At 44.4% G+C, this 15,077-nt stretch overlaps 1 protein-coding gene across 4 annotated transcripts in view; it reads left to right on the forward strand.

Annotated features, from left to right (window-relative positions):
• The first annotated feature begins 4,712 nt into the window (after positions 1–4,712).
• MPZL1 (myelin protein zero like 1) overlaps positions 4,713–15,077 on the forward strand; it is a 42,722-nt gene continuing 32,357 nt past the window's right edge. For 2 of the 4 annotated variants that reach the window (XM_030459463.1, XM_030459486.1), the window contains exon 1: positions 4,728–4,843. In XM_030459463.1, the coding sequence (XP_030315323.1) occupies positions 4,747–4,843 (97 nt within the window). In that variant the 5' untranslated portion in view covers positions 4,728–4,746. Of the gene's footprint in view, positions 4,844–15,077 lie in introns of all 4 variants that reach the window. The other 2 variants (XM_030459478.1, XM_030459469.1) reach the window with 2 other exon arrangements.

The following is a 15,077-nucleotide window of genomic DNA, read 5'->3' on the forward strand; positions in this document are numbered from 1 at the left end:
AACATTTAGGGAGGCTACCTTATTAGTATGCTCATTATTCACAAGTAGGGGTGTACTTCAGTATTATAATTACCTAAGGTTACTATAGGATACACTTGTATGTTGACTTTATTCCAAATTTGTGCACACAATTCCAAACAACCATAAAACTGCAAAGCAGGAATTTTCCAGGTTGGTACAGGTTGGTTTAGGGTTTTTTATTATTTTCTATTATTATTATTTTATTTTATCTTCTTCGAATTCTCTGTGCTGTCTTTGTTGGAGATGTGACCAAGTCAGATACTCCTCTACCAATTACACAAGCCTGCTCAATTTGGAATATTTTTAACTCTTAATCCTTTTATTTCACCACCACATGCACTGTTACTATGTGTGCTGCTACTCTCCATGTTTCTTCCAATCACTGTGGCAAACCTATCTATCTTGTGTGCAAAATCTGCTCAATATACAGCTAGCTACTAACCACAGCAGTCAAACCACAAACCCCAACCAAAAGAAGGGAAGTTCATGGTTCATTTCCATAATTTAAAACTGTACTACAGCCAAGCAGTGGTGGTCTTTCCTACTGTACAGGTGACAATTTTTTGCACACCTGTTTAAATATCAGTCATCTTACAACAAACACTGATGCTGGTCAGGCCAGAGGTCAGTGCTTTGTACACTAACAGTCACTCAACTGATTTTGCCTATATGCTAAGAAACTGAGGGGCAGGTAGGAGGTAAAGACAAAAAAATATGGCTTTTTTACTTATCAAGATTATCAAGAATACTTGTGGCTCAAGCTGTTCCTGAACATCAGTTCAGCAATGGGAAAGCTCACAATTAGCATACTTTTCCATTATAAGTTTCATCAGAACACTTATCCTTGCATAGTGGTCCAAGACATTCTTCTTAATTGACTTACAGAAAAATAATTAACAAACTCTTCAAGTACCATATGCAATACTGTGTTTCTGCCAGCTCACAGTTTTGAAAAAGTTGTGCATTTTTATTTAACAAGAGGAAACATAAGTGTAGCACTATCTGGCAGTCATAATTTCTCCCAACTCAAAGAGGAACAAATTATGTTGTGCTAGACACACAGTAATTTATTTTACAAATAGAGCCCTTTTTTTTTTCTTTCTTATATTCTTTTACTATTTCATATGAGCATGCAGAGCAGGGCACTTGTTGCTGGAATGCATATCTCTGCACACTAAATAATGTCTACTGTACAGTTCCTCTAGGAGGCATGGAGGTGCAGACTTAATAAAAAATAATCAAAACCATAAAAAAATGTAAAAATACTCTGAATATAAGTTGCTTCTCCTCCTAGAAGATGTCCTTATTTTGTCTGACTTCATAAATCTGCTTGCTGTCTCTGGCAAGTTACTAGAGAGCTCTCCAAACTAGCAGGATAACAAAGGTCTGAATTTCCAACATAAACAGATACCATGAAAAACTTATTTAACCTCCTCCCCAGTGACACAAATGTTTTTAGATCTTCCTTTTGTGATAAACAGAAACAAAACAGATGCAAAAGCATTTTTTCTTCTCTTGTGGGACTGAATGCTGATTTTACTGCATGTGGAAGAATAGAAACCAGTTAGGCAACTCAACAGCTTGTTGGGAGGCTGCTGGGGCCACTCTTGCCCCACTATATAAGCAGTCCTGCTCTGTCACTGCTGCTTGTCTGACCTTGTAAGGAATAAATTCAGTGGGAAGAAAGTAACTCTCCAACTCTCCATAGGCAGACAGAATAAATGTGTTTGTTATCAGCTAAGTGATCCGAATTACCAAGAAATTTGATAAATACCAGTCTTCTCACTAGACAGGGTAGAATTGCATAGCTAGAAGGGAAAAGGACAGCAACAGCTACACCTTTAATTGAGTTAGCTTATCAGGGAGTTGTGTGCTGATCTGAGTTAAAGAATTGGGTAGTAGAGCTTGTAGGCTCCGCATCTAACAGTTTACTTCAGGTTCTTTTTGTTATAACCTTAATAGTAATATGTCAGAGTGTACAAATGCTGGAAATAGGAAAAGATGATAATTTGATCGTTTCTATCCGGATAAAACATGTTCTACAAGAAGTAGACCAAGATACTCTTCCAGATGTTCTCTGTACTGAACAGCAGTACTACTACACAGTGAACAAGGCCATCGTGGGGCTGAAGGTATGACAACATTATCTCAGTTATCTCAGGGAAAGGACAGGCTCTAAAAAATCCCCTGGCAAGTTGGGGCGTGTGACTGAATCAGGTTTATCGGACATAAAAAGAGAACACATGAGAATAACAAAAAAGTTGTTTTTTTTACAAACACTTGAGTTTGATTAGCTTGAAAAAATGTCTAGAAAGACAAAGCTTGGCCTTTTCAAGGGACTGAATGTATTTTTAACTGTGCAGTGCTGAAGGGCATGGGGATGGGGAACTCCTGAGTACTGATGTGCCTGCATATGGTGGAGCACTCCCAGTCACTGAGGAGACCTGGAAAGAGTGGGTGGAGTCTGAACGTAAAAGAATTGCTCTGGGGGAGCATTGAAGCCAGGAGGCTTGGGATGAAAGGTTTATCACTGTGTACCAATTTCTGCTGTTATTTCAGAAGCAGGGGTTTGATCAGTTGACTAAAACCTTGCCTACAAGGGAAGTCAGGGGGACTAAATGAGGTGGTAACCAAACAAGGTGATAATTCCATGTGCTACAAAGAGTTGCCTGTGTTGATCTTTACTCCCAATTGCTACCCTGGATTTCTGGTAGCCTGGGTGTGGGAAAAAAGTCTGCGGAGGCTTAAGGATTCCATGTACACATCAATATGATCGTATGAAATCGTTTATTAATAATTTGCACTCACTTATATAGAGAAGCCTTGTTTACACAATCATATCATGCAGGTGGCTTTGTATGCCAATTACACATACCACTCTTCTCACCCACTCTTCTCACATAATTATTTTTCTCTTCTGCTGCCAATTAGTTATCTCTTTCCCATTAGCTCATTTTTAGAAACCTCTAACTAGGCCTCAATAACCATTAACCCACTGTAGCCTAAGCTGAAGTAAGTCAGGATTGCTCACAATCTGTATATTTCTGAACTGTTTCCCCAACACCTGGGTTTCAAGAAAACACAACAGTTAGCTGACAAACATGCTGCAGACCCTCCCCCTAAGGCATGAATAATGGATGCATACGCTCTTATATTTTAAACCCCATGAGAGCTGTGAACATGGTGCCTTGATTCACAGCCAGGGGAAAAAAAAAACCTGCCTGTGTTTTTGCAGGGACTTTCTTTATCATGTTTTTTCTCAAGATGGCACACAGTAGTGCAGCTTTCCTATGGCCTCTTTCATGATGATTAGGTGGCCAGAGAGTGGCAAAGAAGTTGTGGTGGTGCATGCCTCTGGGAGAGCACTGCTACTCATTACCCATAAGCCACAGGACAGGAACAAACCAAGTACATGGCCGGCCTCTGAAGTCACATGGATGCAGTGAACCATAGCCTTGTGATATGACTAAGCTTGTGCAATTTCATTAGAATACACAGCTTAGCAACAATCACATACACAAGGAGGCTCCTAAATGAGACAGTGAAGCAGTCTGTACCTGCAGGTAACACATGCCAAGACAGGCTCTCAAGCTAACATGGAAGAACAGGGTCTCAGTGGAGGCAGAAGGAACCCACCCTCACCCTTGCTCACTACCTGCAGTAGCGCACTCCTGCTTCCCTGGCAGCTCGGGACAAGCCCTTGGGATGCACGCTTGTTATCCAGCACTGCAGCATGCATCAGGGGAACTCGCTTCCCAGTGCCTGTGCAGAGAAGTCACTGGGAAGTGCCTGAACACTAAAGTCTTTCTCTTCAGAACACTGGGCCTAGTAAACACATGCCCACATCATGGGCACTGCAGACCAAGCTGAACCTCACCGTGCTTCTCGTAGGCCACGACCACGGCAGGGCCACAGCTTTTGTGTAGATCTTGGGTAACACACAACATCATTTGCCCTCCTGTCTGTTACTCCCAGTATTTTTCAGTGTAAAACGCGAAGATGGTCATAGTGCTTCCGATAAGCTTTCCACACAGAAGAAGATGAACTCTTGGGAAGCGCCACAGCCTCGGTCGACGGCATTTGGCGCTGGGCTGCCTTGGGCTCCTTCGCCGCATCCCTGCGGAGCCAGGGCAGCAAGGAGCCAGGCCAGCGGGCACGTACCGGCGCGGTGAAGGCAGAAGGACGGCATCGCGGGCAAGCTGAGGGGGCACACCTCACCGAGGGGGCACGGGCTCGTTCTGCTGCCTGAAGAGGCCGCAGCGTGTGTCAGCGGCGAGACCTGGCGTTTCCAGGCGTCCTTCACCCCTTGCCAGCACGGCTAAGGATAGAGCCCCCGCCGCGCTTCCGTGCCGAGCGTCTGCCGGACTTCCCCGAAACGGGGACACTCCCTGCGAGCCCGCGGCCCCCGGGCACTCCCACAGCCCCGGTCACGGGACGGGGGGGAGGAGGGGCGGGGGAAAGCTACGTACGTGCCCGGCTCGAGGGGCGGGCCAGTCCCTTTTCTGCCCGCATATAGGGCGTCTGGACTTGACGGATCCTACCGCCGACCAATCCTCGGACACAAACCGGGCAGGGCCGGGGCGGGGACGAAGAGGACGCAGTAGGTGTGTGCGAGTGACGGCGGCGAGGCCCTATCGCAGCCAGGGAAGGGAGCTGCGGGGCGCAGGGCGGCGGGCCCGCGGCCGGGGGCGGACAATGGGGGCGCGGGGAGGTGGCGGCAGGAAGATGGCAGCGGCCGGAGGCACCGCGGGGCGCTCGGTGGCCGCCGCTCTCGCCCGGCTCCCCTGCTCGGCATGGCTGCTCGCCGCCGCCCTCACCGCCGGTGAGTGAGCGATTGAATGAATGATTGAATGAGTGAGACTGCGGCCCGGCCGCTGCCGCTTAACCCCGCAGGGCTGCGCTCGTAGCCTGGGTGGATCTTGATGCGGCGGATGGAGCTGCCCGACTCGACTCGACCCGATCCGAGGCGCGGCGGAGGTTGGCGTGGTGGGCTCGTCAGCGTGGCGGGATCGTCGGCGTGGCGAGTACCCGGTGAAGGCTGCCCTCGCTGGTCCGGTCCGCTCTTGGCCGGCCCGGCAAGTGAAGGCGCAACCGGGCCCTCGGGAGCGAGGCAGGCGGATGCGGGGCTGCCCTTCCCCCGGCCTGTACCTCGTCCTCCGCGGGGGGTGTCGGTCTGGGGCTGAGGTCTCCCGGGTGTGTGTGTGACCTGCGCCCTGGGTCCAGCCGGCTCGTCTTTTTAAATGCCGTTCCTCATCGTCAGGTTACCGGAACGGAGGGAGATTCGGAGTGCAGGGTACGGTTTTGCGTTTTCCTGCCCAGCCGGTTCAAAATCGTCTCCCTCCGCCGGTGGGATTCGGACAGGCGTCGGAGGTGCGTTTCCCGCTTGGCTGCGGGAGCAGCTCGCCCCCTTCCCGGGGCAGAGGCGGCAGACCGGGCCTGGACACCCGGCTGTGCTGCCTGGCTTCGAGAGGAACGAGTGGAGAAGGGGAGGGAGGGTAGGGAGATGTGCATCCCCCGCCGGCTGGAGCGGGGCCTGCCCGGGGCAAAGCCCCGCCGCGCACTCTGCGCCCCCCGGGGTGCCGGCGTGGCCAGGGCCCGGTGGTGCCGGGGGCGAGGCGGTGGCAGCCCCGGGCTTGGAGGTTTTCCCTCGGTCGGGTATTAAGTCAGAGGACTGGAGTAGCTTTGTTGAGGGAAGGCAAAGCGCGGCATGGAGGTGACTGGCACATGGGGACGCGGAGTTGTGGTAAATGGCTTGGAGAATGTCTTTGATTTGGTCAGCGGTGAAGTATTTGGGTGGAGGAGTTAATTACCTCAGTGCTTATGGCTTCTGCCGATGGAGGGTAAGTTCAAAGCTTTGGAGCGGTAGAAATTGCATGTATAGTGCTTGTTTTTTCTGTGGCTTATATTCTTACACGGGAAAGAGCTTTGTGTATAGCACACAATTCTGAAATTAAAAGATGATACACGTTTCCCAAAGTAGTATAGTGTTTATAGATGGTAAGGCTGGACAATGATAAGTCACCTAAAGGTGCTTTTCATTAGCAACACTTGTTTAGCACGTAAAACTTTGCAAAGTGAGTTATTAGGAATCATTAAAGAAGCCTGATGCTTTCTCAGGTCATCTCTCCGGAAAACTGCTTAGAACTCTAAATCCATCTGGAAAGAGGTTTAATATGGAGCTGTGCCAAGTAGTAAGAAACTTATTTCCGAAAAGCATTCTTGTTTGGATTTGCCTACTGCATTTTGCAGTAAGCATAAGCAGAGATTGCTAAGGCTTGCCTTAATATTTAGAACTAACTAGGTTGATATAGCATATACGTAGCTTACAGTAAAACTAAGTTTTACTTAAAACATGAGAAGAAAGAACACGTATTTCTCCAGACCACAACAAAAGGTACAACTACAGTACTGCTATGGGTAGCTAGGAGTAGTAGATCATTCTGCAAAGTCTGAGGTATGTAACCAAATATAGTATCTTAAAACCAAGCAGGGATATGAGATACTCTCGTAAGAGACCCTCCCTGGGGTGAAGACGATCTAAAAAGTGAGATTGCAATTTAAAGGAATAAATGAGCGTTAAAATCAGTGTCTTAGCTGTGTTAGACTGTGTTTCTGTTCCCACCTGTACAAGTGTTGATTTTAATTTTTTTTTTCTAACCCCAAATCAGAGGTTACTCATTAATTGCCCTGTCTGCTTTGAAAAGGCATGTTTGTTTTTTTTTCTCCATGTGTAGATTGGCATAAAGGTTACATCCTTGCATGGGAATAAGTGACCAGTGTACAGGCTCCTCACCTGTTATGTAGATGCAAAGTAGCTTGGTTATGGGTAGGGAAAAGGTTACCCTCTCTGGAGTCTGAGATTGTAGGAAGACCTGTGTAGTAAATACACTGCCTTTTGGCTTGCCTTTGTTGTTCCGGTTCCGGCTGTTTTTCAGGGACCCTCTTTCTGTTCATCTTTCCTTTCCATCCAGTAAGAGGTTCAGAAATCAAAAACTGCCAAGCAAAAGTGCAAGGGCAGATGTGGCATTTTCAGAGTGCTCTTGTCGCTTGGTTGCGTGGATGTGATGTGGGGCAGGGTAATGTACTGCATAGCTTAGCTGACATGGCTTGTTGCTCATCTTCTGCCTCTTCATATGCTTGATGCCAGACCTGTTTCCTGTGGCCAATAACCTGCAGCGAGACAGAAATGTTACTTAGGGGGCTGTTTTGTACAAGCCTGTTTGAAGATCGCAGTCTGCTTTGCCAAGCCAAACAGGTAACTGTTGCTTCACAACTAAATATAAATAACGGGGTTTAAGATTATTTTCTTGTGTGCACCTGCATGTGTGCATTAGAGGTTTGTCTTGCTTGTTTATGCTTTGCCATCTGAAAACCCTGTTGCTTTGTTTACTTGTAGGAATGAAGGATCATTGTCAAATGTACTGTTTGTGATCCTGTGGACATTTGCGGCATAAGTGGTTAATCCAGGTGTAATCTTTTGTATGGGTGCATGAGTCTCGAACACAGAGCATAAAAAAAAAAAAAAAATTATTTTGCAGCCCTGATTTTGTAAGCTTTGTAAGTATCACTTCAAGTGATATCAGGTCTGTGTTTAACAGGAGGGTGGTGCTTAATTACTTCTGAAACTCTTAAAGAATGTCTAGATATTACCAGAAAGAGTGTTGCTGATAAACCCTACTCTTCTTTTTCATGCCTGATCTTTTTGTTGGGTAGGGTTGTTTTGTTTTGTTGTTTTTTTGTTTTTTTTTTTTTTGTTGGTTTGGTTAGCGGGTTGTTTGTTTTGGGGTTTTTTTTTCCTATTCACAGGTCAGATACAAGCAAGAACGCTGGGATGTTAAGTGGCTCAAGTGCGTGTTAGTGCTCTGAGCTGGCCTGAAAGTTTCAGTTGCTGCTTGAAATCTTTAATGAAAATAACATTGTAACCAGCGCTACGATGTTCACTTTTTGTTTCTGCCAGGGTTAGTCTGAATCGCTATATTCACCCCATCAGAACCTTTAACCTGAGCCCCACTGTTGCTGCAGGTAGAAAGACTTCCTTGCCTGTAGCCTTAAGCGGGTTCTGCAGAGGGAAAAGTTGATGAGGTGGATAAACTTTTCTCTGCAGGTTGAGTTGAGGGGGGTACTACTGCTCAGGTCACTTTGCTTGCAGCAGCAAGAAGTTCTTGAATATATTGAAAAGACTTAATATTTTAGTGATTAAATATGGTTTAGTGCCACCTTGTAAAATGGCTATGATCTTCTCATCATCCCAGCAGTCTTCTACCTCTCTGTAAATAAGGATGCACATGACTCTCTTGCTTGTTACCTGAACTGCATCTGATTGCATTATTCAGCAATTTCACTGTCTGTGGACTTACTCCGACTGATAACAGTAGATGGTGAATGTTCTGTGTACTGTACATGGTACGTTCCACCTGGATGGAAGACCAGAGAAATGAAACCTAGTTTTACTAGGCAGACATCTTTTAGTGTTTTTAACTTGAAATATTTTAATCTGAATAATTTCTTAAGGATTATTATTTTGCTAGAGAGGTGCTATATAGGTCATCATGAAGTTATCTATCTAAAGCTTATTATTAGCACCCACCACCCACAGTGTGAATTCAAATGTGGTATGATGTGGTGTGGTTTGATCCTACATGGCTCTTTCTACCACCTACATGTAACTAACTGATAAATTGACAAAGTAAACACTCTTGTATGCAAACAATCAAAGAAATTAAACTATTGAGTACTAACTCAGGATATCCTTGGAATACATCAGAAAGCTAGAACCTCTGAGTGTGAAAACACACTTTTACAGTTAGTGTCAGTTTTTGGTGTGGTTTATTTATCTTCATTACTTTGCTCATCTGGCTTAGCATGACCCTGTGTGTAGTGATTACCACAATGGAGAGGCTGCTGCTAATGTCTCGTGGAAGAGGAAGCTGTGGTGGGAGAGAACAAGAAGTTCTGAACTGTCTTCTGGAAAAGAGGCTTGGGAAACTCTTAACTGCAGTGTTGTATCTCAAAACAGCAGTTACTTAGAAGAGCAGGTGTCCAGTCAGACAAGGGTTTAGCAGTACTTTAGCTGTACTTGCACTTGTAGCACAAATGCTATGGGTATGCATCTCGAGGAAGAGACAATATCAGTATTGTTTGCTGTCTGAGCTGGTTGAAAGATGACTCTGTAGCCAAATTATTTCCCCTAGTTCCACAGATATTTCCCTCCACTCTATCTCTTTTAACTTTAGAGTAGGATCATTCTGATATGTATCTTGAATAAATCTTTATTTTATATTAATATTTTCACCAAAAAAACCCCTACCTTATTGCTCCTCTTTTTGGCTGTGATAGAGTTAATTTTCTTCATACTAGCTTGCATGGTTACACTGTGCTAAGGCCTCTTCTGCTTCTCACCCTACCCTACCAGCGAGGAGGCTGCTGGGGACACAGCCAGGACAGCTGACCCCAAATGACCACAGGGACATCTCAGCCCATGGGACGTCATGTTCAGCAATTAAAGCTGGAGCGGAAGAAGGAGGAAGAGAGGCTGTTTGGAGTTTGTCTTCCCAAGCACTGTTACAGCTGATGGAACCCTTCTTTCCTGGGGATGACTAGACACCTTCCTGCTGATGGGAAGAAGTGTGTGAAAGCTTTTGCTTTACCTATTAAATGGTCTTTATCTCAAGCCATGTGTTTTCTCACTTTAACCCTTTCAGTTACCCCACCAGAAAGCTGGTGGCACTTTCCTAAGTATTTGCATTTCTCAAAGAAAAGGCAGAAGTCAGGGCAGGTGAACTCCAGGTGGGTGAAATGGCCAGTGACAGAGGTGTTTATCTTCTGTTTTGAACATGGATTATTTCCTGGTTGGATTAATCACATTATAAGTGGACACTGAAGCTATTTAAATTGGCACAAACACTGACTGTTTTGTGAAACAATCCTTTGAAATACATAGCATGAGCTTTTTCTTTTTATTTGTGGTTGTGCTTCTGCAGGTTGTAGCTGGTTATGAGTTTGCTAAGTAAGTTGGTAATTCTGATTAGCAAGCAAGTATGAAATTGCTGTAGGTTTGGTGCCAGAGCTGGCTTGCAGGATTTTAGCAGTCAGTGGAGCAGTAAGGACCTGGTCCTTGGAGAGCTTTGGATTTGCTTGAGTGGAGAAATTGTCTCTATTCATACCAAAACACATTGGCCATGTGACTGAGTCCCCTCTTAGCTGAGGAGGATAATAATTTGGATGACTTAATTTCAGCTGTCTCTATCTTTTTGCTCTTTTAAGGGATGGGATTTTACTTAGTAAGTTTTAGCTTGCCCCCTCCATATGCAGGAAATAACCCTGTGTTCACCTTTCAGACTGGTGGAAGAACCAGTACTCGGACATGATGCTGGGGCAGGTATGATGGCAGGTGGGAGCGACTAGAACTGGAATGCTGCTAACATCTTGGATGGTTTAAAATGCATCTTCTGCAAAAGTTTCTCAGTGTATATAGGTTTATCACTGAGGTGGTTGCAACTTTGTGGATTGATGATTGTAAAAGGGGAAAAAAGGGCAGCTGTGTGGTTGTTTTACTGAGGGGAAGGGGCATATCTCCAACTTCTGATCCTCAATACTCTCAATTTTTGTGCATTCTTATGGTAGTTCTAGGAAATGTTTCTGATGGTAAGGATGCTTTCTTAACTCTGCCATGTCTTGAGTTTTAAGTACTTAGGTTCTCTCAGTTATTTAGTTATGCAAGCTTAGTGATACCCTTTTTTTGTGAGGAAAATCAGTGTGTTTCAAGGAGAACTTTCTAAGATGTACTCTTTATCTTCTTGTTCTGTGTAGCCCTTCTTTAATCTTAGTTCCCATTTTCTGAAATCCTTCCTTGTACCCAAGGAGTAATATTTGTTAGTGACTATGCAAGACTTGAGGTAGAACAGCTGCTATCTGCTGTTCCAGTTATCCTTTGCACTTCTGGGTTTATTTAACTCATCCATTTAAATTTTTCATTGTTTTGTCATTTATTTTGTCAACAAGAACTGTTTACTTGAATTTGAACACTTGTAAAGATATTTGGTTATGGAAGGAAAATCACTTAAGAATGGCAAGATATGATGTCCGGTTTGGAGAGCACGTGAGCATCTGATTGGTGTCCTGGTATCCTGGTCTCCAGCACAGCCAGGGAAGTATTGTTTTGTGATCCCCAAGGACAAGTTGCTAAAACAGGGCTAGATGTTGTTGGCCTCAAGACTAAGTAAGCATCTGCTCAAACCTGACATTGTTTTATATTTGCCAGGTTTCATATGAGCATGAAACACTGCAACTATAATGCTTACATGTTGATACATCTTGGCACCTTTACAAACATCTCAGTTTTGTATTTTCCAGTTTGAGAGAGTGATTCATCAGTGAAATTATTTCCTCAGGATTAAACAATAAATCTGTGTCCTGGCTGGCAAGGTGTTTCAGACATTCTTTGCTGTTTCTCATGCTTATTCCTCATTTCAGGTTGAAAGCATGGGTTTAGGAAGTAAATCTCAATATAGGTTCTTCTGCTGCCACTTAGAGTCATGTGGAGGAGCCACTTTAAAAGCTGTCAGTATAGTGTGGGAGCAGAAGGTGGTACCAAAGCTTAGTGACTCTGAAGACTTGCTGTCTTTTAAATTCTGTCAAAGTAGGTATATGGAGGTATGCAGGGCTGAAGTACATGGACTTTATTGACAGCTTTGCCACAGCCTGCTTAAGGCTTCTCAATGAAACTGTTTTCTTTTCACATGGGGGTGACAAGATGCTATTTTTTTCCCCTCATTGCTGAGTCACACAGAGTTTAGCTAAATGTGCAGAGAGGCCAAGAAAGAGGCAAGTGAATATTGTGTTAGCAGATGCTCTTCTGTGCTTGTCTCTGCTCCAGGGATAAATGTTCCCAGTGGCAAGGCAGCAGGAGTTGGTAGGTGTTCATGGACTGGGTGGACATCAGCTTTCCTTTCTGTTGAGTAGAGCTGGCAGGGAGCTGCCACATTGTCTGTGTCACTGAAGACAGGAATCTCTTTCCTTCACCAGCCTGAATAACTTGTTGAGGTGGGCAACGTGGGGAGCTGTTGTGGCAGCAACAAAAAGCTATTCTGGTGATTGACATTTGAGAGTGAAACTGATTCTGTCTCCCTTTGAGGCAGGAAAATTTAGTTTTAGTTGCTTTGTGACTTAGATGTCAAGTTGGTTGGTGTGACTTTATCGAGTCATCATTTCTGTAGCTGATGTTGCTTTGTGCCATATGCATGGGGTGTAGATGTCAAGGTTTTGGTTGTGGTGAGGCAGCAGGGACAATCTCCATGAGGAGAGGCTGGGGCTGCCTCATGCCTGCTGTAACAGGGCTCCTGGACACACTGCAAGGCATGGCTGAGCTCTTCAGCCAAACTGGTGACACCACTCTGGTGGTATTTAACAAAGAACAAAAGCACCACAAAGCACCACACAAGCATTGAGGAGAGAAAAAGTGAGGAAGAATACTGCAAACCCCAGCATGAGAGAAGGAGGGGAGGGAGAGGTGTTTTTAGGTAGCTGGGGTAAAGATTTCTCTGCAGCCCCTGGAAGTTTTCTGTGAGACCGGAGACTGTGGTGGAGCAGGTATACCCTTTCAGCATGTGGAGAGGACCATGCTAGAGCAGATATCCATACTGTGGCCCATGGGTGATCCCAGGCTGGAGTAGGTTCTCCTGAAGGACCGCAGGCTCATTGGAAGGACCCATGTTGGAGCAGGGAAAGATGTAAGGAGCTGTTACAGACTCACCGCAACCCTGCATCTTCTCCTGGCTGCCTGAGAGGGGGAAGGAGGTAGAGGAGTTGGAAATAAAGGAGTGAAGTTGAGCTGGGGGCAGAAAAAGAGGTGGGAGAAAGGTACTGGAGGTTTTTTGTTTTGTTTCCCACCATCCAGCTTATTTTAATTGGCAATATATTAAATTAGTTTTCCCTGAGTCAAGTCTTTCTTGCCAGGGACAGTAATGGGTAAGTGATCTTGCTGTCCTTGTCTCTACCCATGAGCATTTTTGTCTTATTTTCTCCCTCTATACTGTTTTGGAAGGGATGGTAAGAAGGTGACTGGGTGGGCATCTGGCAGCTAGTGGGTGGGTCAATCCATCTGGTGGGTCAACCCACCACAATGATATGCAAAAACATATATGTAGAAATATATATGTATATATGCATTCTTATATCTATACACCTAATAAGACTTCAGACCAGATCACACTAGGAGAGGTTTCTGGTGTGAAGGTGACCAGACAATCTGGTTTTTGTTACACTGACATATGTGGCTCTTTGATGCTGGTGTGTTCTCCTTATGACACACAGCATGGTTTGTTCCTGGGTGGAATGGCTGGCTTGCGTTTCAATTCCACATTCAGGCTAAATGATGTCACTGAATTTTTTGTGTGGAAATTTGATCCTAGCATCTGGATGCTTTAACAGATCTTGAGGGGTTTCGGAGGAATGATTTGGGCATGTCAACTCCCGCCTGTTAAGACTGTGAAAGCTGGGATTGCTCCACCAGGTGTTGTATCTACAGTGAAGGAATGATGTCCTGTGGTCACCATAGGTGCCAGTAGTTGCAGTAGGGGACTCTTAACTTTGTGCTGGTTTTCTGAAGTGTTTTGTAGGGGTCTTGTGCTGTTGTTTCTTGCTGATTGTAGCGAAAACCTGCTTTGCAGGAGGAAGAACTCAAGGTCATGTAACTGAAGTTGAGAGTGTTGTCAACACTGGACTTCAGCATTTCACAACATGTTTGATATTATTAGTAGCAACGGTATTATTTTTTTAATGAAAGCACCATTTCACAAAAGTATATTGTTTTTGTGACTCATAACCCCTAGTCATTAGAAAATACCACATCCTCCTTTCTGATGAAACTTCTGGGCTGCTGGGAAAACTGTGGTGAACATACCCATATGCTGACTTTTCTGTAATTTTGTCAAGAGACATTTTATCAAGTGTCAACTGCTTAGACAAGAGCAGTTGTATTAATGCATTTCTTTCCATTTTCATGATCCTTGACTCTGTCATCGGCTTGTTACCTGTAACAGCCTGTCTGAATTTTTTCATCCTTCTTTCATCAGACTTTTTGATCATTTCCTGATCTTTCATCCATAAGAGACTTTATTTATAAATTGTATAAACATCTGCATCATCAGGTGTGTTTAAGATAAATGAAGCAGGTTGCTTGTGTTAATTAAGAAACTGATGACTTGCTACTTCAAGTGGAAGGGAGTGTAGCACTTTTCCCAGTGTAGGATGGGAACTGTAGCAGCTGTAAGCATCCAGTATTTAGTGATCTGGTAAGTTTCTTCTTGGGCTGTGTTTGTGCTTGTGGAAATAAGATGTCTGTGATCACACTGGTAGTTGTATGTGTTCTTGGTTTGTTAGGACTCTTAGTAATGATTCTAAGTGAGATCCAGGGGAATTGAGTTTATTTTGGGGTGTTCATAGCTTGAATTAAGAAGTTTTTCATGGGTCCAAGAGCTTAGTGGAGACTACGAGTAGTCTACAAAGAAATATTGATTAGGTGAGTGTTAATTAGCATAAACTTTCAGTGCAAGGAAGCCTAGTAGAGGGGGAGCCCTATTTCTGCATGAAATAAGTAGAATTTAAAAAATTCTTGCAAAAAATATTTTCTTTTTTTAACCAGTATGAAACAAGTGTAAGCAATGAGAGGATACACATAAAAGTAGGAAAAAAAACCCAAACAGTGTGGGTTTGGTTTTGGTTTCCTCTTCAGGTGTAGAGGATGTTGATCTCCAAGCACAGGCAGCTTTAGACACTTCCATTTATACAGATGCTCTTACAAATGTTTTGGAGGCTTGAGAGCTTGAATGAAGTTAAGTTAGTTTGCAGGTTTTGAGCAGATCCAAGTGTGAGGGACAGTGTTTTAAGTGAAGGTACTGTAGTGTGGAATTGAGAAGTCTGATGAGATCAATGCTATAACATGGCTGGGTTGAAAGAGTTCCTTAATTCTGAAACAGGGATGAGTGCTTGGTTGCTTGATGTCATTTAAATGACTGGCATTCATTAGGTGCATGTGACCTTGGTATGTGAACTTGTGG

The sequence above is a fragment of the Calypte anna genome, chromosome 1, assembly GCF_003957555.1.
Source record: "Calypte anna isolate BGI_N300 chromosome 1, bCalAnn1_v1.p, whole genome shotgun sequence".
Lineage (NCBI taxonomy): Eukaryota > Metazoa > Chordata > Aves > Apodiformes > Trochilidae > Calypte > Calypte anna.